Source organism: Aquarana catesbeiana, linkage group LG08 (genome assembly GCF_042186555.1).
Source record: "Aquarana catesbeiana isolate 2022-GZ linkage group LG08, ASM4218655v1, whole genome shotgun sequence".
Classification (NCBI taxonomy): Eukaryota; Metazoa; Chordata; class Amphibia; order Anura; family Ranidae; genus Aquarana; species Aquarana catesbeiana.
The window spans coordinates 48060000-48082902 of record NC_133331.1 but is presented as its reverse complement, the minus strand read 5'-3'; the positions used below and the strand labels follow the sequence as shown (position 1 = coordinate 48082902).

The following is a 22903-nucleotide window of genomic DNA, read 5'->3' as shown; positions in this document are numbered from 1 at the left end:
GCCCATGAGTGCCATCTATCAATGCCCATGAGTGCCACCTATCAGTGCCGACCAGTGGTGCCAATCTGTGCCTCATCAGTGCCACCTAGCAGTGCTGCCTATCAGTGTAACCTAAAAGTGCCCATTATTGCCACCCATCAGTGCCCATCACTGCCACCTATCAATTCCACCTATTAGTGCCACTTCTCAGTGCCCACCAGTGCCACCTATTAATGCCCTTCAGTGGCACTTCTCAGTGCCCACCAGTGCCACCTATTAATGCCCTTCAGTGCCACCTCTCAGTGTCACCTCTCAGTGCACACCAGTGCCACCTATCAGTGCCCACCAGTGCCGCCCATCAGTGCAGCCTATCGGTGCCCATCAATGCAGCCTCATCAGCATACATCAATAAAGGAGAAAAATTACCTGTTTGCAAAATTTTATAACAAAATATAAAAAAATATATAATTTTTTTTTTTTTTTATTTGGTCTTTTTAATTTTTTTTTACAAAAAATAAAAACCACAGAGGTGATCAATTACCACCAAAAGAAAGCTCTATTTGTGGGGGAAAAATTATAAAAATGTAATTTGGGTACAGTGTTGTATGACCGCGCAATTGTCATTCAAAGTGTGACAGCGCTGAAAGCTGAAAATTGGTCTGGACAGTAGTGGGGTTTAAGTGCCAAGTAAGAAAGTGGTTAAAACTGCAGAATCTAGGGCCACCAATAGAGTTTCTCATAGGATCTATTAATATTGGGAGGCTTATACTGAAGAACTGAGGGCCACCATTTAGTTGCTTTCAAAGAATCCATTTGTACCTAGGAGACTGCTGCTGAAGCATTAGAATAGTCACCAACTCATCAACACTGATATTATGGAGAACTATTACTAGAGAAATTAGAGCCAACAGCCATTATTGTGTTGATCACAATGAAATTTACAAAAAGTGGAAGTCTGTTAGAGTTATAGACTGGATATCTGTTATTATGTCACTTTTGGTGGATTGGTGAGTATTTGGGTGCAGTTGATGGGCAAATCAGCAATAGAGAGGTTAGCTGGGCCGAAAAATCAAACCCTTCTTGAGGGGGTGAGTACCAACCTACCTGGGGGTGGGGGGGAGTAACTCCACTTTTGCTTAGAAAAAATACATTCCCCTCTGGGTGATCTATGTACATTGCAGGGATTTTAACAACTTTGTTGCAGAGTCTTTCCTTTTGTTATTCTGAAGGAATATTACTCTAACAATACAACTGTAACCCCCAAACCATTTATTTTCTAAAAGCACATGATAAATAGAATAAAAAGAAAGCGCTACTGATTTTTTAGACCCCGTGGCATCTTACCATTATTAGCAGATAAAAACAGCAAATTTTACAAAATTCCTACTAAATATAAAAGCTTAACCTGTATTGAGTGAATAAATAATAAATATTTGTAACTTTTAAATTGCGCCTTTTTTTGAAATGGTGAAAATTGAATAGACGCAAAAGTGTAAATATCCAAATTTCTCAAAAAATCTGAAGGTTTTCATTTTTCCTTTACAGCTTTCAGAATTTGTTAAATACCCCCCAAACCATATATTTTCTGAAAGCATATGACCTCTAGAATAAAAATAAGGTGCTACTGATTTTTTTAGACCCCACGGTATTTGCGAAAATGTTTATTGAACCAATATATTGGCAAAAAATACACTAAAACCATTATTAGCAGATAAAAACACAGCTAATTTTACAACATTCCTGCTAAATCCCTACTAAATATAAAAGCTTAACCTGTATGGAGTTAATAAATAACAAAAAGTTTTAATTTTTACATTGCACCCTTTTGCAAAATGGTGAAAATCGAACGTATGTAAAAATGTAAATATCCAAATTTCTCTAAAAATCTTATAGGAGAGGGAGAAATTAGGTCCGTACGCCGTACTGACCTGGCCATCTGCGGGCACTTCTGTATGGCGTGAAAGGGTTAAAGCGATTTTAAATCCAAAACCAAAAATGTAATATATTGCAGCTTACCAATCTTTAAAAGGTAAGTATAATATAACTTCCTATTTCAGAATGCTAGCAGCATAAGAATTAAAGATAGTCAATGTTATAAAACATACAGTGGTTTACCTGTTATCACTGTTCGTTGGGTAACTGTTCTCACCTTTTACTGATTGTTATCCCTATCCTCATGTTTCTCTTTGTCCCCCTTATTCCCTCCTTAATATTTTTTTATTTCAGAATACTTCATATGCACTTTTCTCATGTACAGGTCATACCCGAAATGTATAGCGTCAGCTATTCTATGTATTAGATTGCACAGCCCTTTGCTAAACAATTGTATGTACACGGAGAACTACACTCACGGCCACTTTATTAGGTACACCTTGCTAGTATTGGGTTGGACCCAATTTTGCCTTCAGAACTGCCTTAATTCTTCATGGCGTAGATTCATCAAGGTGTTGGAAACATTCCTCAGAGATTTTGGTCCATAGAGACATGATAGCATCACGCAGTTGCTGCAGATTTGTCGGCTGAACATCCATGAGGCAAATCTCTCATTCCACCACATCCCATAGGTGCTCTATTGGATAAGATCTGGTGAGTGTGGAGGCCACTGGAGTACAGGGACCTCATTGTCATGTTCAAGAAACCAGTGGTGAGATGATTTGATCTTTGTGACCATGGTGTATTATCCTGCTGGAAGGAACCATCAGAAGATGGGGACACTGTAGTCATAAATGGATGGACATGGTCGGCAACAATACTCAGGTAGGTCGTGGCATTTAAACGATGCTCAATTGGTACTAAGGGGCCCAAAGTGTGCCGAGAAAATATCCCCCACACCATTACACCACCACCAGCCTGATACAAGGCAGGATGCTTTCATGTTGTTTCCATTAAATTCTGACCCGACCATCTGAATGTCACAGCTGAAATTGATGCTCATCAGACCAGGCAATGTTTTCCCAATCTTCTATTGTCCAATTTTGGTGAGTCTGTGCGAATTGTAGCCTCAGTTTTCTGTTCTTAGTTGACAGGAGTTGCACCCGGTGTGGTCTGCTGCTGCTGTAGCCCATCTGCTTCAAGGTTGGATGTGTTGTGTGTCCAGAGATTGTATTCTGCATACCTTGGATGTAACGGGTGGTTATTTGAGTTACTGTTTTGCTTTTCTATCATCTCAAACCAGTCTGCCCATTCTCCTCTGGCATCAACAAGGCATTTTTATCCACACAAATGCCACTCACTGGATATTTTCTCTTTTTCCCACCATTCTTTGTAAACCCGAGAGATGGTTGTGCATGAAAATCCCAGTATATCAAGAGTTTTTGAAATACTCAGACCAGCCCGTCTGGCACCAACAACCATTCCACGTTCAAAGTCACTTTAGCCCTGGTTCACATTGGAGTGATTTGGTATGCGCCACACCGATTCCCAAAAGTGGTTTCTTTACTACTTTTGGTGACTTTGGGGTGCAATTTCTATAGACATCTGTGCATGAACCCGCACAGATGTCTCTAAAGTCACCCCCGAAGGCAGGACTGACATGTGGCTGCCAGTGTGAACCTGGGCTAAATCCCCTTTCTGATGCTCGGTTTGAACTTCAGCAAGTCATCTTTACCATGTCTAGATGCCTAAATGATAGTTGATTAGCAATGTTACCAAGCAATTGAACAGGTGTACCTAATAAAGTGGTCGGTGAGTGTATGTCTCTTACTTTTTCTACCTCCTTTACAAAAAAGTGAAAAAACTAAAACTTGTTTTTATTTAAATAAAAAATAGCCAATGTCGATTGAGAGAGTGAAGTTCCACTTTGAGCAATTACAGCAACAGTTTTATTTTCCTTTGGGGATAAAGGTTTTACATAAATAAAAGCTGTTCATTGTAAGTCCGTCCCCCCCGTCAGTGGTAAATGGTTTGTCTCAACCCTTTAACTGCTACATCTGTAGGACAGCATTTCTGCTGAAAAACATCAGACTTACTGGCCAGATCAGCAGGTGAAAAAAAGTGAGCCTTAAAAAAGAAAACCTACTGCCGTCACATCTAATGTCGCGTACAGACGATCGGGATTTTGGTCGGAAAAAGATATGATGGCTTTTCCGACGGGATTGCGTTCAAGCTTGCCTTGCATACACACGGTCACACAAAAGTTCTCTGAACTTTCGACCATCAAGAACGCGGTGATGTACAACACTACGACGAGCTGAGAAAATGACGTTCAATGCTTCCGAGCATGCATGATTTTTGCGCGTCCGAATTGCATACAGATGATCGTTTTTTCGGATAGGAACTTTTTCCGAATGAAAAATAGAGAACATGCTCTCAATCTTTTGCTGGCTGGAATTCTGTCAGCAAAAGTCCGATGGAGCATACACACGGTCACATTTTCTGACCAAAAGCTCACATCGGTCTTCTGGCGGCATTTCCGATCATGTGTATAGGGGGCATAAGAATTGGTAAGCTGCAATATAATTAATGTTTGCTTTTGGGTTTAATACAACTTTAAACCAGAAATTATGTTTTTCTGATACTTTGAATAAATAGTTTGGTTCGCTTGGCTCAAACTAATTGCATGACAGAACAGCCTAGCTGCTGCTTGGTTGGTAAAATACTGTAATAGCTTGTGCTACAGTATGTACAGTAAGTGGCACTGTGTCCTGGCAACAGTATTAGACACTTCCCCTCTAATTTCTCAATGAATGTAAGTCTTCCTCTAATTGCCCAAGGTGAAGAAATGGATGGGTGAAATTACAATCTCCTCCTCAGCCAATAAGAAGACGACTTCTCTATACTTCTCTAGGTGGAGATGCACTAAGGCGGACTCTATATCCAACATCAATAGATAAGTGTCTCATACTGCTGCTGTTCTAGCATGCAAATAATATATTTGGTCCAAGCTAGACCAAACCACTTGTTTAACCACTTGCCGACCAGCCTCCGCAGTTTTACTGCGGCAGAATGGCATGGCTGGGCGAAACGACGTTATGTAACGTAGCTTCTCCCTGTGGCAACTAGGTGCGCGCCGCCTGCTGCGCACCCCCTGAGCCAATGCGAGTGCCCGGCAGTCGCAATGACCGCCAGGCTCCCGCGATCGCTCGTGACACCGAGAACCGGGAGCTATGTGTGTAAACACACAGCTCCCGGTTCTCTGAGGGGAGAAGAGACTGATCGTGTGTTCATACAAAGTATGAACAGCGATTTGTAATCTCCTCTAGACAATCCCCTCCCCCCTTGAGTTAGAACACAGTTAACCCCTTGATCGCCCCCTAGTGTTAACCCCTTCCCTGCCAGTGACATTTTTACAGTAATCAGTGCATTTTTATAGCACTGATCGCTGTATAAATGCCAGTGGTCCCAAAAATGTGTCAAAAGTGTCCGATGTGTCCGCCATAATGTCGCAGTGCTGATAAAAAAAAAAATATCGCAGATTGCCGCCATTACTAGTAAAAAAAAAAAAAAAATGAACAATAAAAATGCTATAAATCTATTCCCTATTTTGTAGGTGCTATAATTTCTGGGCAAACCAATCAATATACGCTTATTGCGATTTTTATTACCAAAAATATTCAGATGAATACATATTGGCCTAAACTGAGAATTTTTTTTTTTTTTTTTTAAATGGGGATATTTATTATAGCAAAAAATACAAAATATTGTGTTTTTTTCCAAATTGACGCTCTTTTTTTTGTTTGTAGCGCAAAAAAATAAAAACCGCAGAGATGATCAAATACCACCAAAAGAAAGCTCTATTTGTGGGGGAAAAAAGGACATCAATTTTGTTTGGGTGCAACGCTGCACGACTGCACACTTGTCAGTTCAAGCAACGCAGTGCCGTATCGCAAAAAATGGCCTGGTCATTCAGCAGCCAAATCTTCCGGGGCTGAAGCGGTAAAAGTACCAGGAAACCTGGTTTTGGGAGTAGAGGTTGTTCACTTTGCAAAATGAATGTTCACTGAACTTAGTGAATGGGGGAAAGCTGTGTTCACTTCATCCATCAAGCCATGTAAAAACAAATCCTGTGTTTTTTTTTTTTGTTTGTTTGTTTTTTGTTTCCCTCGAACATGATTGGGTATTCCGAGAGATCTCACCTTCAACATATGTACTAAACTAAGTGAACAATCTGTACTTCTTTAACAAAACAATCTCCACAATTAGTGTGTGTGTGTGTTATATGCTGGATTCCAGCATGGGGTGTGAATAGCTGTGTGCTCTGCCAAAAACATTGACAGCCATTGTCAGGAGCCAATAGTGCCCTCTGAGTAAGATAAACTTTGTCTGTATGAAACAGAGTTCAATCCACCATGAGTTTTGTATTTTACCACTTCGGGACAATGGTGAAATTCTGGACTTTTGTAGTAAGGGGAAACCAAGAAGGAAGTAAGTCAGATGTACTGATAGAATATGTGCTTTAGGGAAATTAGACACAAAGACCTCAATGTAATGAAGAGATAAGATATGATTGTGTGAAGGCTTTCTATACCAGACGTTTAAAATGGTTGTGTGATATATATTGGAGGTGAGAGCTACCTAAAGGGAAATTCCACTTTATGCGCTCCTCCCCCTCTTTTCTTCTCCTTTTGGAACCTTTTTTTTTTTGGGAGGGTGGGAGGCCGGTACCTCGTTATGGCAGCTACCCGTTCCCACTTCTGGTCAGATCGCCTAAGCGAGTCCTCTGGAAATTCTCCCCACCTTTGCCTCCATCGTTTTGGGCAACACGTTGAGAAGCTGGCTGTGAAGCCTCCAGTATAAGTGAAGGAAAATATATTTTAGTTTTGGATAAAGTAGAGAGGGCTTAGAACACCTGTCAGGTTTTTGTTACTGTTTGTGCCCACCCGTTAGTAAGACTCGCCCTCTCTATTTGTCCTGTTGACTGTTATCACAGAGAGTGAAAGTAAGAAAAATCCCAAATTTTAGGTTGTCGTCAGAGCAGGAATGAAGGGGAAATATTCCAATGTGGACACTAATTCCGCGTACACACGATCGATATTTTAGTCGGAAAAATATATGACGGCTTTTCCAACAGGATTCCGCTCAAGCTTGCCTTGCATACACACAGCCACACAAAAGTTTGCTGAACTTTCCTACCGTCAACAACGCGATGAGGTACAACACTACGACGAGCTGAGAAAATAAAGTTCAATGCTTCCGAACATGAATCAAATTGTTTCCGAGCATGCATAGGAATTTTGCGTGTCGGAATTGCTACAGACAATCGCATTTTCGGATAGGACCTTTTTCCGACCGAAAAATTGAGAACATGCTCTCAATCTTTTGCTGGCTGGAATTCAGCCAGCAAAAGTCCGACGGAGCATACACACGGTCGCATTTTCCCACCAAAAGCTCTCATCAGACTTTTGCTGGCGGAATTTCCGTTCGTGTGTACGCGGCATAAGTTCTGGTGACAACCAGGAATTCCCTCACTTTGGAGGGATTTCCACTCACTTTCTGTTTTGGCTATAGGAGAGGAAATTAAAAGAAATACCCCCAGTGGGACACAGATGGCAAAAAATGTCAGGGATTTTAACCTTTTAACCCTCCTTTACTCTTTCCAAACTAGAAAAAAAGGTTTTACTTTAAGTTACGTCTGCAACTAATGATTATTTTCATAATTGATTAGTTGGCTGATTATTGTTTCGATTAATCGGTTAATAACCTTAAAAAAAGTGTGGTGTATAATTTAGTTATTATGTAAAGTTTAAAAAAAGGCAATTTATTCTTAAATTTCTCTATGCAGTGGTAAATATAAATAACCAACTATATGGTTAGAGATCAAAATCGCTAATCCACTCTGATAATAACAGACAGAAGAGATATACTGTATATACTATTAGAAGAGATATACTATTAGAAGAGATATACTGTATATACTATTAGAGGTTGAATCTGGTAAATATCAGACTCAGATCTTTTTTTAAAGAAAAAAAAAAAGTTAAAGACTGTTTTGCAGCTTTTCAAACAGAACTATAATATATTATATGCTGGTCATACAAAAACAATGTCTTCCTTTAAAAAAAATAAGTCATTTTAAGAACGTTCGTGCGATTTTCGAATCGTTAGTGGGGTCAAATCGACGTTCGTTTTCAACCACAGTGACAGGAACATTTAGAAACAATAGAGAACTGCTTGGTCAAAGGAATTTTCAGACAGTGTATGTGGTTTTCGAAATTACATTAATTTTAAAACAGAATTTAAAAAAAGTGAAAATTTCAAACAACATTCTTTCATTCAGCAAATGTACAAAGATTTTTCATATTAATATTTTCATCCGAAAATTGTTCCATGTGGCCAGCATAAGGCTCAGTATACACCTATGCAGTTTGCTTTTGATCTGTTTCTACACTGCTTTTTGCTGTGCGTTAAGTACAGTATAAACACCCCCAATAGCAAGGTAAAGAAAACTTCTGCCTTTAGAACCACTCACTTCCTGCCCAGGACTACATGTCCCATGAGGCATTGCTCCTCACACATTCACAAGTTCTCAGGCACTTACTGACATGCATGGATGATGTACTCAGCTGTATTTGTGCTGCACTGTATTTACTAATCTATAAAAAAATAATGAATTCTGTATGCAGGCCAACTAATCGCCTGGCCAGTTAATCGACTATGAAAATAGTAATCGATTAATTTCATAATCAATTAGTTGTCGATTAATCGATTAGTTGTTTCAGCCCTACTTTAAGTTGTAATGAGTACAGGTTGCTAACTTTGCAAAGTGAATGTTCACTTTAATCATCCAATTATGTACATCTGAGCAAAAATACTTTTGTTTGCCTTGCACATGATTGGGTATTGAGAATGATCTAGCTTCACCTTGTGTACTAAATTAAGCAAATAACCTGTTCTCTTCTAGTAAAACAACCTTCATAAGTGGTGTGTGTATTGTATGCCGGATTCCAGTATGGTGTGCGAATTATTTACTGGACTCCAGTATAGCGTGTGTGTTTTACACTGGACTCCAGTACAGAGTGTGGGTTGTTTAGAGAGTATATTGAATCTTATACGTTGCCCCAATCCCTATGTAGATACAGTATCTCACAAAAGTGAGTAGACCCTTCACATTTTGTAAATATTTTATTATATCTTTTCATGTGACAACACTGAAGAAATTACATTTTGCTACAATGTAAAGTAGTGAGTGTACAGCTTGTATAACATTGTAAATTTGCTGTCCCCTCAAAATAACTCAACACACAGCCATTAATTTCTAAACTGCAGGCAACAAAAGTGAGTACACGCCTAAGTGAAAATGTCCAAATTGGGCCCAATTAGCCATTTTCCCCTCCCGTTGTCATTTGACTCAGTGTTACAAGGTCTCAGGTGTGAATGGGGAGCAGGTGTGTTAAATTTGGTGTTATAGCTATCACTCTCTCATACTTGTCACTGGAAGTTCAACATGGCACCTCATGGCAAAGAACTCTCTGAGGATCTGAAAAAAAGAATTGTTCTACATAAAGATGGCCTAGGCTATAAGAAGATTGCCAAGACCCTGAAACTGAGCTACAGCACGGTGGCCAAGACCATACAGCGGTTTAACAGGACAGGTTCCACTCATAACAGGCCTTGCCATGGTCGACATGCTCAGCGTCATATCCAGAGGTTGTCTTTGGCAAATAGATGTATGAGTACTGCCAGCATTGCTGCAGAGGTTGAAGGGGTGGGGGGTCAGCCTGTCAGTGCTCAGACCATATGCCGCACACTGCATCAAATTGGTCTGCATGGCTGTCGTCCCAGAAGGAAGCCTCTTTTAAAGATGATGCACAAAGAAAGCCCACAAACAGTTTGCTGAAGACAAGCAGACTAAGGACATGGATTACTGTGGCGGTAACCAGGTGAGGAGTACAAAGACAAGTAGTCTTGTCTACAGTCAAGCATGGTGGTGGGAGTGTCATGGTCTGGGGCTGCATGAGTGCTGCCAGCACTGGGGAGCTACAGTTCATTGAGGGAACCATGAATGCCAACATGTACTGTGACATACTGAAGCAGAGCATGATCCCCTCCCTTCGGAGACTGGGCAGCAGGGCAGTATTCCAACATGATTACGACCCCAAACACACCTCCAAGATGACCACTGCCTTGCTAAAGAAGCTGAGGGTAAAGGTGATTGATTAGCCAAGCATGTCTCCAGACCTAAACCCTATTGAGCATCTGTGGGGCATCCTCAAACGGAACGTGGAGGAGCACAAGGTCTCTATAATCCACCAGCCCCGTGATATCGTCGTGGAAGATAACTGTGACGCTCTGGTGAACTCTGTGCCCATGAGAGTTAAGGCAGTGCTGGAAAATAATGGTGGCCACACAAAGTATTGACACTTTGGGCCCAATTTGGACATTTTCACTTAGGGGTGTACTGACTTTTGTTGCCAGCGGTTTAGACATTAATGGCTGTGTGTTGAGTTATTTTGAAGGGACAGCAAATTTACACTGTTATACAAGCTGTACACTCACTACTTTACATTGTAGTAAAGTGTCATTTCTTTAGTGTTGTCACATGAAAAGATATAATAAAATGTTTACAAAAATGTGAGGGGTGTACTCACTTTTGTGAGATACTGTATATTGATCTCTCTTTACCCAGTTGCCTCATATTCAGCTTGGGGACCACATGACTGTCCCTTTTTGTCTGTCTTTTTTTCTCTTCCCTCCCCACTTCTCTATTTGTTTGATCTGGGCGTCTTCCAGGATGGTTATTAAAGTAAAAAGAATATTTTTGTCTGATGCAATAGTATTTCTGTGTGTTCAGCTAATTCCACAAGAGAATATTCAGTTATGTCAAACTGGAGCAAGTGAGGTAACAGTATAACATCTTGTGACAGCGTTACTTCCCCAACACATGCCAGTATAAATCCTCAGCTCCGTCAATAACATTAGACTCTTTTCTCTATAATTGGAAATCTGATCTGTGAAACTTCACTCCAGCCGGATCACTTCCCCTCCTGTATTCTCTTCTATACTTGGTACATTGTAACACTCACTATATTGTTTTCCTCCAAGAACGAAGATTCAAAGACAGAGCCCCCTCCATATGATGCCGAGGATGAAGACACTGACCCCTATCATTGTGTATTACTTCATACTGGGAGCAGCCAGAGGTGAGATTACAAATCCATTGTAACAACCAAACTGAATGTAACTGCTACACAGCAATTCTCTTATTTCCATGGCAGGGGGCTGATGATTCAAACATTTACCACGTTCTCTTCCATCCCCTGTACCAATATTCATTTGCAGTCAGGTTTTCTTAGAATGTCCTGGGGACAATGGGGACACTAGTTCTGGGGGGCTCTAAGGGATTCCCTTATTTTGCAGGTATTTCCTCACTTGTTGTTTTGGCTATGGGACAGGAACTGAATTGAAGGTAAATATCCCCAATGGGACAGATGGCAAAAAAAAAAAATCTGACAGAGCTTATAACCCTCCCTTGTTCTACCAAAAATGAAAAAAGTTTTGACTATACTTTTACTTTAAGATAACAAGGTAATACATACATTGTTTTTTGCACAAACAAGGCTTTCTTTTTGGTAATTATGTGTAGCTGAAAGGAGTTTATTTTTTATGCAATCTGTAGACCAAAAAATGTAACAAAACAAGAAAACCACACTTTTTTCTACTTTTATCAGTAGTTTTCTTTCAATTACTGTTGCGGTAAATAAAATGTAAACATCTATTATTTGTCCCATAAATGATTACACTAAATATTATGTTGAAAGTGTTTACAAATTAAACATTTTTTTTTTATTAATGCACCACTTTAAAAATGAACAAACAAAGCAAATAATAATAATTAAGAAAAAATATTAATTGTTAATCTATAGGTGAATGAAACATAGTAGACAAAAAAAGTCTCGATCTTGAGTCTGAACAATGTTTATAAACAATTTTACTTTGTATTTCTGTATCCAGAGTCTGAACAATTGTATTTTTCATAAACACTAGTTACTTTGTATTCATCTCCAATTCATATAATGTTTTGTAATATTGTGCCAGATAGTCCAATTTTTACAGCGTGAGTTTCTACTGCTTCTGTATTTACACAGTAACTACTGACTTTCATTTTGACAGTCAGGCATTGCGTAGAGTGTATTAGTATACTATATATGCCTTGCGTATCCATTGATTGTTTTTTTTTAGTTGTTTGGCACACCCATAGTTGGAATTTTTGGAATTCAAAATGGAAATATGTTGTTGAGGATGCAAGTATCAAGAAAGTGCAAAGAATTTGCACACATATAATCTAGCACCACATACCAAAATAAACCATAAAGGATGATTGTCTAAAAAGCACAGCAAAAAAAGGTAGAGGGACTTTAATGGTGCACCACCCCTCAAAAAATACACGGTCATTGGTTAAAATCCAGAAATATATTTATATTAAATCACATCAGCGCAAAAACTGGTTGATTATGGTTAAAAACCACATGTGCAGAAAAAAAAAAACCTTTAACCACTTCCCGCCCTTGGACTTTAAGTGGTTAAATCAAATGCCTTTTTTTTTGTAGCCGGCGATTCCCTGTCATGTAAAAACAATCATAGCGGCTACTCAGCCACTTGATTGTTCTTGTAGGCGGCGGGAGGGGACGTCCCCCCTCCAGCCGCCCTCCGGTGCTTCTACCAGCTCACCCGTGCGATCGGTCAGCTAGAGCCATTTACTATAGAGAATACCATGGGCCAGATGGTCTCTGGCAATCTCTATGGCTTTCGGAGCCTAGAGGCGAGAACTGGCGACTTATAGACCCCAGATCTCACATATTACCTGTCATGCCCTATTCCTATTACAAGGGATGTTTACATACCTTGTGATAGAAATAAGAGTGATCAAAATAAAACATTTAAAAGGGAAAGTGTCAAAATAACTTTTTTTTTAAAAGCTCCCCAATCCTATGCTCGCATTCAAAAGAGAATGCATACGTACGTTGTGCCCGCATATGTAAACGGCGTTCAAACCACACATGGGAGGTATCACTGTTAGAGCGAACTACTCTAACTCTAAACAGGTAACCAGTAAAAAATCGTCATCTATGGAGATTAAGTACTGAAGTTTGTCGCCATTCCACAAGTGTATGCAGTTTTAAAGCATGACATGTTAGGTATCTATTTACTCGGCATAACATCATCTTTCACATTATACAAAAAATAGGGCTACCCTTACTGTTTTTTTGTTTTTCTTTTTATTCATAAAACGTGTTTAAAAAAAATTGCTGCACAAATACCGTGTGACATAAAAAGTTGCAACGACCACCATTTTATTACCTAGAGTGTCTGCAATAAAAACCTATATAATGTGTGGGGGTTGTGAGTGATTTTCTAGCAAAAAAAAAAAAAAGATGATTTTTACATATAGGAGAGGAGTGCCAAAATAGGCTTGGCCTGGAAGTGGTTGAAAACAAAGCACATCATAAACATGAATCTGAACAAAAGCCCCTGTGACAATCCGGGGTGATTACATTCAAGTGGTACATGCAGTTTTCCAGAAACGTGCCACTCCAGACTGCGTTTTTAGGGCATGGTAGCCCACTTTTATTTAAAGGTAACGAAAAAGTTCAAACAAACCGTAATCTTCCCTCACAGGGGGGTTCCACCATCACTGTATAAACAAACTATAGCCTCCTGGCTTACTCACTGTCAGCTTTGTGCTCTTTTGGTTGCGGGCCACCTCTGCCTGCTACAGATGTGCACACACAGGCTGCCACCTGCAGTCTTAGACTCTGAGACCTCCTGTCTCTTTCTCCTGGAGCCGTCTCCTAGTGGGACCCTCCTGACCTCCTAGGCCAGACTTCCTGTCTGCCGGGCAGCGCTGTCTCCAAGTCTGAGCACTGACCTCTATTCCTGGGATGTTTATGAACCCAGCCCACAGGTGTGCAATTAGTATTCCCACCAAAATCAGGCATACACTGCTCATATGCACCTGTGACACGGGGTCGCATCTCCACACCCCTTATATATTTTTCCCCATCCAAAGTAGATGTAAATAATGTTGCACTTCTCTAGAATGGGCTGTATAACTACTGCCCACTGGATGTATACCAGTTCACTTCATCGTATAGCAAATAAAGTAGAAAATATGCTTGTAGACTGCAGAGGGGCTTACTTTTCTCTACGAGTTTCGCAAATATGCTTACTCAGGAAAGGGGTGTTCAGAATGATGAAATAGTTACGATGTTAAAATGTGGGCACGAGCCACCGCCAGAAAAAGGTCGAAACAATGGAAAAAGCAGGGGGCCTGTCAATCCTCTAAACCTTTAAAAAAAAAACGCTACTTCATCTAATACGGCAGCAGACTTAGGGGCAAGAAGGAGGAAGAAAAGTGGTATTTCAAAATCCTAAACCTAAATCCCCTTCATGTATCTGGCACAAAGTGGTAGTAGAGTGGACATCCATGTCAGGCAGGAGAGGTCATCAGTAGTTCACAGTGAAGCGGGTGGGCTGGTAGACAGCTGGTGGATGACAGACTGAAGCAGACTGGTACTGACGACAGCGGGCAGGTGAGGCATGCACTGGTAGCAGACTGTAGAACAGCAGGCACAGAAGGATGTGTCAAGAAGCAGAGTCAAGCAAGCCAGGTTGTATACTGGCAGAACAGTTCAGGTACAGAGAAGCCAGCAAGAACGTGGTTTGGGTACAAGCCAGGTCAGGAGCTAATCGGTGGAAGAAAAGCAAATAGAACAGTCAGAAGTGAAGCTAAAGGACAAGCTGGGGTCAGTGCAGGTGGAGTTCAGAGAGTGGTCAGACAAGCTGGGTCAGCAACTGGAATCAGGATACAAGGAAGGCTGAAAGAGAAAGCAGCACTGATCCTGAGCATGGTCCGAGTTTAAATAGCCTGCTTGACGCCAACCTCTGACCCAGGTACACATGTGTGCATATGCATTAGCCGGTGCCCAATTCTTGTGAGTACAAAGGGAAACATGTTTTAGCCTGTGCAGGGCCACTGATAAGGCAGTACAACTGGTCCTGTTGTACTGGGCCCAGGCCTCATCAGCTAACAGGGGGCTTAGAGCAACGTTATTGTTCATTTCTGCCTAAATTAATACATTGATTTTACTAGACCACACCCCCGCTCCTACTTGCTTACAATTAAGCAAGAAATTACATTTCTCTGTGTCCATCAGGCCAACAGAGGGGTCCAGGAGGTGGGAGAAGAAGAGGGACTTTTTTTTTTCATTTTCAGGTTGTAGGCGGATAAAGTCAGTGCCACTGTTTTGCTGCACCTTGGGGGGTGGGTGAAGTGTAGGTGGGGTTTGGGTGGCCCATCAGGAAGATTGTACAGGGCCCCATGATTTTTAACAGCAGCCCTGAGCCTGTGCACAGAAGTCTGTCCAGAGGAGTTATCTCGGCTATTAGCAAGCCTTTCCTTACACGTAGATACAGGTATCCCACCTGGTAGAGACAGAATTAGTGGAGACAGAATTAGTGGCAGGCAAAGGTTCCCGATGAGGAGGGAAAGCGCAGGGCTTGCATCTTCTCTGGACATCTTCTCGCTTGGGTATAAGACGACCATGCCGCATTCTGCTCCTCTCAACAGGCGCTGTTAGTTTCAGCTGAATACTACTCTCTATGTGCTGTTTGTCCACTGGGTTATTTGTGAACTGTTTGCATTAAATCAATACAAGTTCTGTTATCGCACTTGGACTGTGTATGTTATTGCCGCCACACCACGCTGCACCCCACCTACACCTGGGATCCAGACCAGGATCATTTCTGCAGCTATATCATTTTTTTTTTAATACTTTGTTATAAAGCCCCAGACGTGCCTTTCATAGCCGTCTGTATTACCAACAATTGTTTTTGATGAAATTTACAGCGAATAAATAGCGCCAGTAGTATTTCCAGTTCAGCTGAATTTTGTAGTCCCACCAGCTATTTACATAGGGCATCTCAATATTAAAGGCAGGCTTGATAAAGAGGCTGGGCAGCTTCGATAAACTCATAGCCATGCCCCCTTCATGCACCCTGGAGCGTGATGTCATTCCTTCCTGGTTCCCTTGCTGTCTGAGGCTTCTGACATCTCTTGCACAGCCATCCAGCGGCAGATTCCTCCATCCTCTGGTCCGAATCCTTCGCAGTCACCAGCTGCTGAAGTTACTGTCTAGAGAGAAACCATGTCTGGATAAAGCCATATAAGAAGCACTTTCTTTAAAATACAAATGTGAGTTGTCTTTTAAGCTTTTTAATAAATGCTATTTTTATATTTACTACACTCAGAGTTCACCCTCTGGTGTTTGATTTTTTTGTTTTTTTCACTTTTACTGATATTACTTTAGCACAGAAAATCCAAAATAGTCTGTGAGTGCTGGGTGCAGCCATGATGAATAATTATCTGCAGTCTCCAGAACTCCAAACTCAGTATGGCTTCTGGTGAATGAAATAGAAGGGTCAGAAACTGCTGGTTTTGCTATTTACACAGCAATTGCAGCAATGTAAAAACCGAACAAAAAAATAAATAAACAGGTTCACTTAAAGCTCAGCACAAGTGAATGACGTGTCTTTTTTGTGTCCCCCAGGTAAAGAGGTCTGCTATGAAGACCTCGGCTGTTTCTCGGATGATCCACCTTGGGCTAGGACCTTCCAGCGGCCAGTAGCCAAGCTACCCTGGTCTCCAGACAAGATTGACACCCAATTCTTCCTTCTGACCCGGGAGAACCCAAAGAACCACCAGGTGTGTCTGTAACTCCGATTTCTGTCTGTCCGTATTGATGCTCAGATTTTCAAGCTCACATTTTTAACACTTACTTAATAACTTTGACTTGGTGAGATATACACTTCCCACACCTAGAAAATAATTCTATAGGGGTTGGCCAGTAAGTGATAGAGATGAGCGAATCTGGCCATGTTCAGTTCACAAGAAGCCCAGGGAACCTAACGTAAAATCAGCAAACCCCATTATCTATGAGAGGGAAATCTTAATAATCAATTCTGGCAGTTTTTAAGGCTAATAGGCAAGCTATTGTCAAAAAAGGGCCTAGGTTACTGGGCATTGCAATGAAGGACGTATATATGCCAAAGAAATTAAAAAAAAAAAACAATAAAAATACTCAACATCTTTAAATAACATGCATGTGGGATGTCCTAAAGTTGCACATGGTGTTACACAAAAGTAAGAGTAGGGTTCGCCTCATTATTTCTTTCAGACCCTTATCCAGGCATATAGCCAGAGTAGCCAGAAAAGGGAGGGTAGCAAACTGTACCATTCCAGGCCGCATGCCTTTTACAATTGGGGATACTTTGCAATGGCAATCAAAGCCTCTCCCACCCTACAAAGTAATCTTTTTTCAGTGTTGAGGAACAAAGACCTCTTCCACACCTCCAGAGACCCAATAAGAAGGTAGAGTAATATGGGGGGGCTAGAAATGGAATCTAAAAACCTTCTTTATAATAAGGGAGTAACCAGATATCCAGCCCCTTTCAGGGGAATCAGTGCAAGGGTATCCACAATAAGATAAAAAAAGACAGAAACTATTCCTCAATTACAACGCCCATCACTAAATGACAGATCTACCGCACTGTGTAAAACAATGCATGGGATCCCAGGTGATATTTTTGACAAAATCTGTTCAATTACCAAATTTAGTCGGACCCTGGATTAGGGATGAGCTCACTGTTCTGTCTGAATGTATATTTCAACTGAACATTGATTATTCGATGTTTATCCAAACACATATTGCATTTGGTGTGGAGGAGCATGACAGCTTCTAGCTGTCAATGGTTGCTATGAAAGCAGTGAGTACTTGCACCCAGTACACCCTTACCAACCACTGACATCATCCAGCCCATTCATTCAATTTACCAAAAGGGAAAGAATCATCATAGCCTAAATATGGGCACATAGCTATATTTGGGCAATTATGTGAACAATTTCCCTGAAATTTCCGTTTTTTGACAATGACAACTGTGGTAGCAGTCATTCAGTGAGTGGAGTTGCAAGGTTAGGGTCACCAGGTTTCCCCCCCCCCCCTTTTTTTGTGAATGAGGAGAGGGGCCGGTATCTTGGGGCTGCCAGATTCCTATAAGCCCCCACCCACAGACACACACGACCACCAGGCCAGGATTGTGGGAAGAGGCTCTTGTCCTTATCAACATTAGCTACAAGGTACAAGTCCCCCTGGCAAGGTACCCAACCCCCCCCCCCCCCCCCCCTGTTGAGGGCATGGATTTGTGTGTGGATTTTGTAATTCCCCTTAAAATTCATACTGGGGGGGGGGTGCGTGACTTGGAGGGGGGCCTGGCCTGGACAGCAATGGAGTAGGACGCGTGTGTCCCGGGTTATCCTGCAACAGACATCCTGAGTGCCCACCGCTACCTTTCTTCCATACCAACACCAGCTTAGTCCTCCTGAGCCCTTCTCATCATTTCCCTGCCTAAGAGAAACAACGCTGCCACTCCATCTCTGGAGAGATTTTGGCAACAGGAACGGGACCCTGAGGAGGAAGATGGCACCTCTGCTGCACTGATAGGAGAACATGCCGTGACCGACACTGCCAAGGTACTAGAAGCTATTTCCACATGCCAGTCTACCCTGACCTCCAAAATAGAAGAGGTTAAGGTAGATATATCCTTAATCAGACAGGACATGACCAAGCTGAGGGAATGGGGCATGGAGACAGAGACTAGGATTAGCCGTCCTGAGAATACCCTTCACCCCTTACAGCACTCTGCATAAGCCATGCAGAGCCAGATCCAGCAACTGGCTCAAAAGCACAATGATCTGGAGAACCGTGCTCGCAGATCAAATCTCCGCTTTATTGGGCTTTCTGAGGGATCTGAGGGCCCTGACCCTTCTACACTTCTGGATAACCTCCTGACTACCACATTTGGCAGAGAGGCCTTCTCCACCACATTTGTGGTGGAGCGTGCGCATCAAATTCCCACACGCCAACCTCCAGAGGGTGCACCGCCTGCGCCTTCATAGCAAAGCTACTGACCTACCGAGACCGCGATGCAGTTCTCCGTCTGACACGAGACCGGGGCAATATCCCTTTCCAAAGTGGTCGAATCTCGGTCTTCCCTGACTTCTTGGCAGAGTTTCAGAAGCAACAGGCCCGTTTCATTGCCTCAGAATACACCACTTGAAGTACGCCATGCTGTTCCCGGCCTGGCTCCTCATAGTGAGCGATGGCCGGGTACACTTTTTTGAATATCCGGAGCTTGCTTCTGCATGGTTGGACCAACGCGATGCAGATAGGAATCGTCCTGCCTGATGAAGACTCTTCCCCTTATTTTCTGTGGGTAAGCCATACCTCATATGGATAATCCACAGCTACCTTCTTCATCTTAATGGCCTCCATACCAGCCAGCGTTATGTGAGCATTAACAGCTTTACTCTGTTACCCAAGCAAGTTTACTTTCTGTTGGAACTTTCCCCCCTGTTCTCGGCGATAACAGACAAGGCATACACATTTCTCAAAGCCCTTTGATTTGCCATCATTTACCTTCAGTTATATTCACCCCAATGGGCACCACATCACAGGATTTCACCAATTGGTGATAATCCATTTGCCCTGACTTTTTATTCAAACAGTTCATCATCGTTCTCCATCCACCGCAAGCATACTCAAGGACCCTACCAATTCTCCTGTGGAACTTTGAAAGACTCGTTATGAGTCCTACTGCTAGTTCCTCTCCCAGCGTGTGTTTGCCCTCAACATCCATACTACCCGGAAAATATTTTTTTCTTCTGTTACAGTATGAACCTTACAGATCTGATCACCCCTGTTTTTACACGTCAGATCTGCACAAGTTATGGGTACTATGCCCCCGTTATGTTTGGGATGCGGAGGGTTGGGTGAGGGGGTTGGGAAGTTATTCAGTTTTGGTTAATGTTTTATATTTGGAATGTATTGGTATGTGCATGGTGCTTTTTCTACTGGTACGCAATGACTCAGATATGCTTTTTTTCCTATTTACTGCTTTCTGACCTGAATAAATCTGCTCTGTGGGATAACACGATACTACTCCTGAATGTGAACAATGTTTAAATTCTCTGTTATACCGACAACCCTAAAACAGTCAAAATAAACAGTGGTGCTGAAACTAATAAACTACTCACAACTATTATACATACAGTGTCAGTATATCTAAAGTGAAGAGACAAAAATCTTATGTCACGATAATGACACTAAATGATAAGTGAACCACTAATAGTGAGAAGCCTGTTGGGTTTATATACAATTAGTGCTGTACTAAATTCTATATCACCCTGCGACAAGTGAAAAAAAAAAAAAATCAAAACAATTATTAGGAAATATTTCTTGAAAAAGTAAGCAACCAAAATGTATAGTAAATTGTGGAAAAGTCTATAAAAATCACAAAAATGTGTAAGAAATTCTTCTCTGTGACGTGATATACAAGACAAGTCCTGCTTCTATATTCTTCCACCACACCTCCGTGCCAGGGATTCCAGTCCCTTTAAGAAACGCACTCAACAGCTCCCTCTGCCTCACACTCTTGTGTTCGGCTGAAATCGCCTTAACCCACACAAAAGGGGTGAATGATAAGCTCAGAACTCCAACTGTGTGGATCCAAGTTCTCTCTACATGTATATAATTTCTGTCAGTGGGACTGACCCTCAATCCAAGATGGCGGCCTAGGCAGCGGTGGTGACGTTGGCCTTACATTCAGCTCCTTCAGCAGGAACACAGGAAGTCGTCGGCACGGAGTCCCTGGATTACTTACTGTCCCTCGGCTGGTGGTCACATAGAAATCAATCAAATCACAGCCCTACACCAATCAACCCTGTGATTGGTGTAGGGCTGTGGTTTCCAGGTGTCGTGGTAGGTTGCGTTACCACGTCAGTGAAGTTTACAGGGAAGACTCCAGCCGGCATGTAGCTGGGGCCTGTGGTGAGGTACTGGCGCCTCTTGATTTCTATGTGACCACCAGCCGAGGGACAGACAGTAAGTAATCCGGGGACTCCGTGCCGACGTCTTCCTGTGTTCCTGCTGAAGGAGCTGAATGTAAAGCCATTGTCCCCGCCTCTGCCTAGGCTGCCATCTTGGATTGAGGGTCAGTCCCACTGACAGAAATTATATACATGTGGAGAGATCTTGGATGCACACGGTTGCAGTTCGGAGCTTATCATTCACCCCTTTTGTGTGGGTTAAGGCGATTTCAACCGAATATGAGGGTGTGAGGCAGAGGGAGCTGTTGAGTGCGTTTCTTAAAGGGAGTTGAATCCCTGGCACGGAAGTGTGGTGGAAGAATATAGAAGCTGGACTTGTTTTGTATATCACGTCACAGAGAAGAATTTCTTACACATTTTTTTGATTTTTTTATGGACTTTTCCACAATTTACTATACATTTTGGTTGCTTATTTTTTCAAGAAATATTTCCTAATAATTTTTTTGATTTTTTTTTTCTTTTTTTGTTCACTTGTCACAGGGTGATATATAATTTAGTAGAGCACTAATCATTGTATATAAACCCAACAGGCTTCTCACTATTAGTAGTTCACTTATCATTTAGTGTCATTATCGTGACATAAGATTTTTGTCTCTTCACTTTAGATATACCGACACTGTATTTATAATAGTTGTGAGTAGTTTATTAGTTTCAGCGCCACTGTTTATTTTCACTGTATTAGGGTTGTCTGTATAACAGAGAATTGTGTGGCTGCTTTAGGTAGTTACCAGTGCTGGTATCATAGGTGTGAGTGGATTACCTATTTACCATCAGTTTTGAATATGATACTACTCTTGTTTGCTATTATCACACACCTTCTATGAACTCCAAAAAATTCCTTACATGGAATGTCTGTGGGATCCGTGACAAGCTGAAGCGCACTGCCGTTTTTAGCTGCCTCAAATCTCACAGGGCAGATATTGTGGTATTGGTGGAGACACATATTACTGGCCAGCTCCAACTCGCCCTCAAAAGTCCTTGGATAGGGTGGGCTTATCATGCTACCCATGCTCCATATTCAAGGGGTGGTTCAACTTTAATAGCCTAAAAGGTTCAGTTTAGGATCGTTTCTATACGCACAGACCCTCAGGGCAGGTTTGTCTTCCTACATGTTACTTTATATGGTAAACCATACTTGATTCTAGCCTGTTACATCCCTCCCTCCCATAACTCTGCTGTGATCTATGAGGGTTTCCTGTTTGTGGCTTTGCATCCTGGTACTTAACCCGGCCATAGATTACATGCAATGTCGCCCCCTCCACTACCTACGAACACTCGCCTAAGTCGTCTATTCACAGATTTTTCACTAGCAGATACGTGGCATTACAAATATCCAAACCCAAGCCTTCTCCTGTTTTTCTGTGACGCATTCTACCATGTCCCCTATAGACTTTATTCTGGTCTCTGACATCTTGTCCCCTCTGCTGGAGGAGTCAGGCTTTCACTCCAGATCCCTGTCAGACCACGCCCCATATTGGGCAATACTCCATCTGGCTCCCCAGGTTATGCCCCATACCTGGCATCTACACCCCTTCTGGCTAACTGCCCTGGCCAACCAGGATGACATACAGCGTGAGTGGTAATTTTACTTTAACACTAGCCGTGATACGGCTTCCGCTGGCCTAGTTAGGGAGGCTTTTTATTAATTACGTGTCCACTCTACCCTCTCCAGATGTATAAACTGACTGAAAGCCTCCTCCAAAGCTCTACTTCAGCAAGCATCAGACAAATTGGCCTCCCTTGCTGACGCATTCAGGTCGGACCCCACAACGGCCAAAATATACGCGCTTAAATCCCAAACTCGAATCGTCGATCAATTACATTTTATGAAGGCGAGGCAGAAACTTTTCTTTTCTTGGTAGCGAGCGTTTGAACTAGGAGAGTTACGTTCTTATTATGCCAATTTGTACTCCTCCCAAACGAATGTCTCTGGACCAGAAACCCAAGCTTTTTGGCAGAATATTGCTTTTCCTCAGTTGTCAGAAATTCAGGTGGCAGCTCTCGATGCCCCCCCTCTCCGTGGACGAAATTGCCACGGCCGTAGCT

General features: G+C 41.9%; 1 protein-coding gene across 4 annotated transcripts in view; it reads left to right on the top strand.

Annotated features, from left to right (window-relative positions):
• LOC141105736 (pancreatic lipase-related protein 2-like) overlaps nucleotides 1-22903 on the top strand; it is a 176536-nt gene that overhangs the window by 85804 nt on the left and 67829 nt on the right. For 3 of the 4 annotated variants that reach the window (XM_073595806.1, XM_073595807.1, XM_073595803.1), the window contains exons 2-3: nucleotides 10960-11057; nucleotides 16464-16618. In XM_073595806.1, the coding sequence (XP_073451907.1) occupies nucleotides 10960-11057; nucleotides 16464-16618 (253 nt within the window). Of the gene's footprint in view, nucleotides 1-10707; nucleotides 10757-10959; nucleotides 11058-16463; nucleotides 16619-22903 lie in introns of those variants that run through there. The other variant, XM_073595805.1, reaches the window with a different exon arrangement.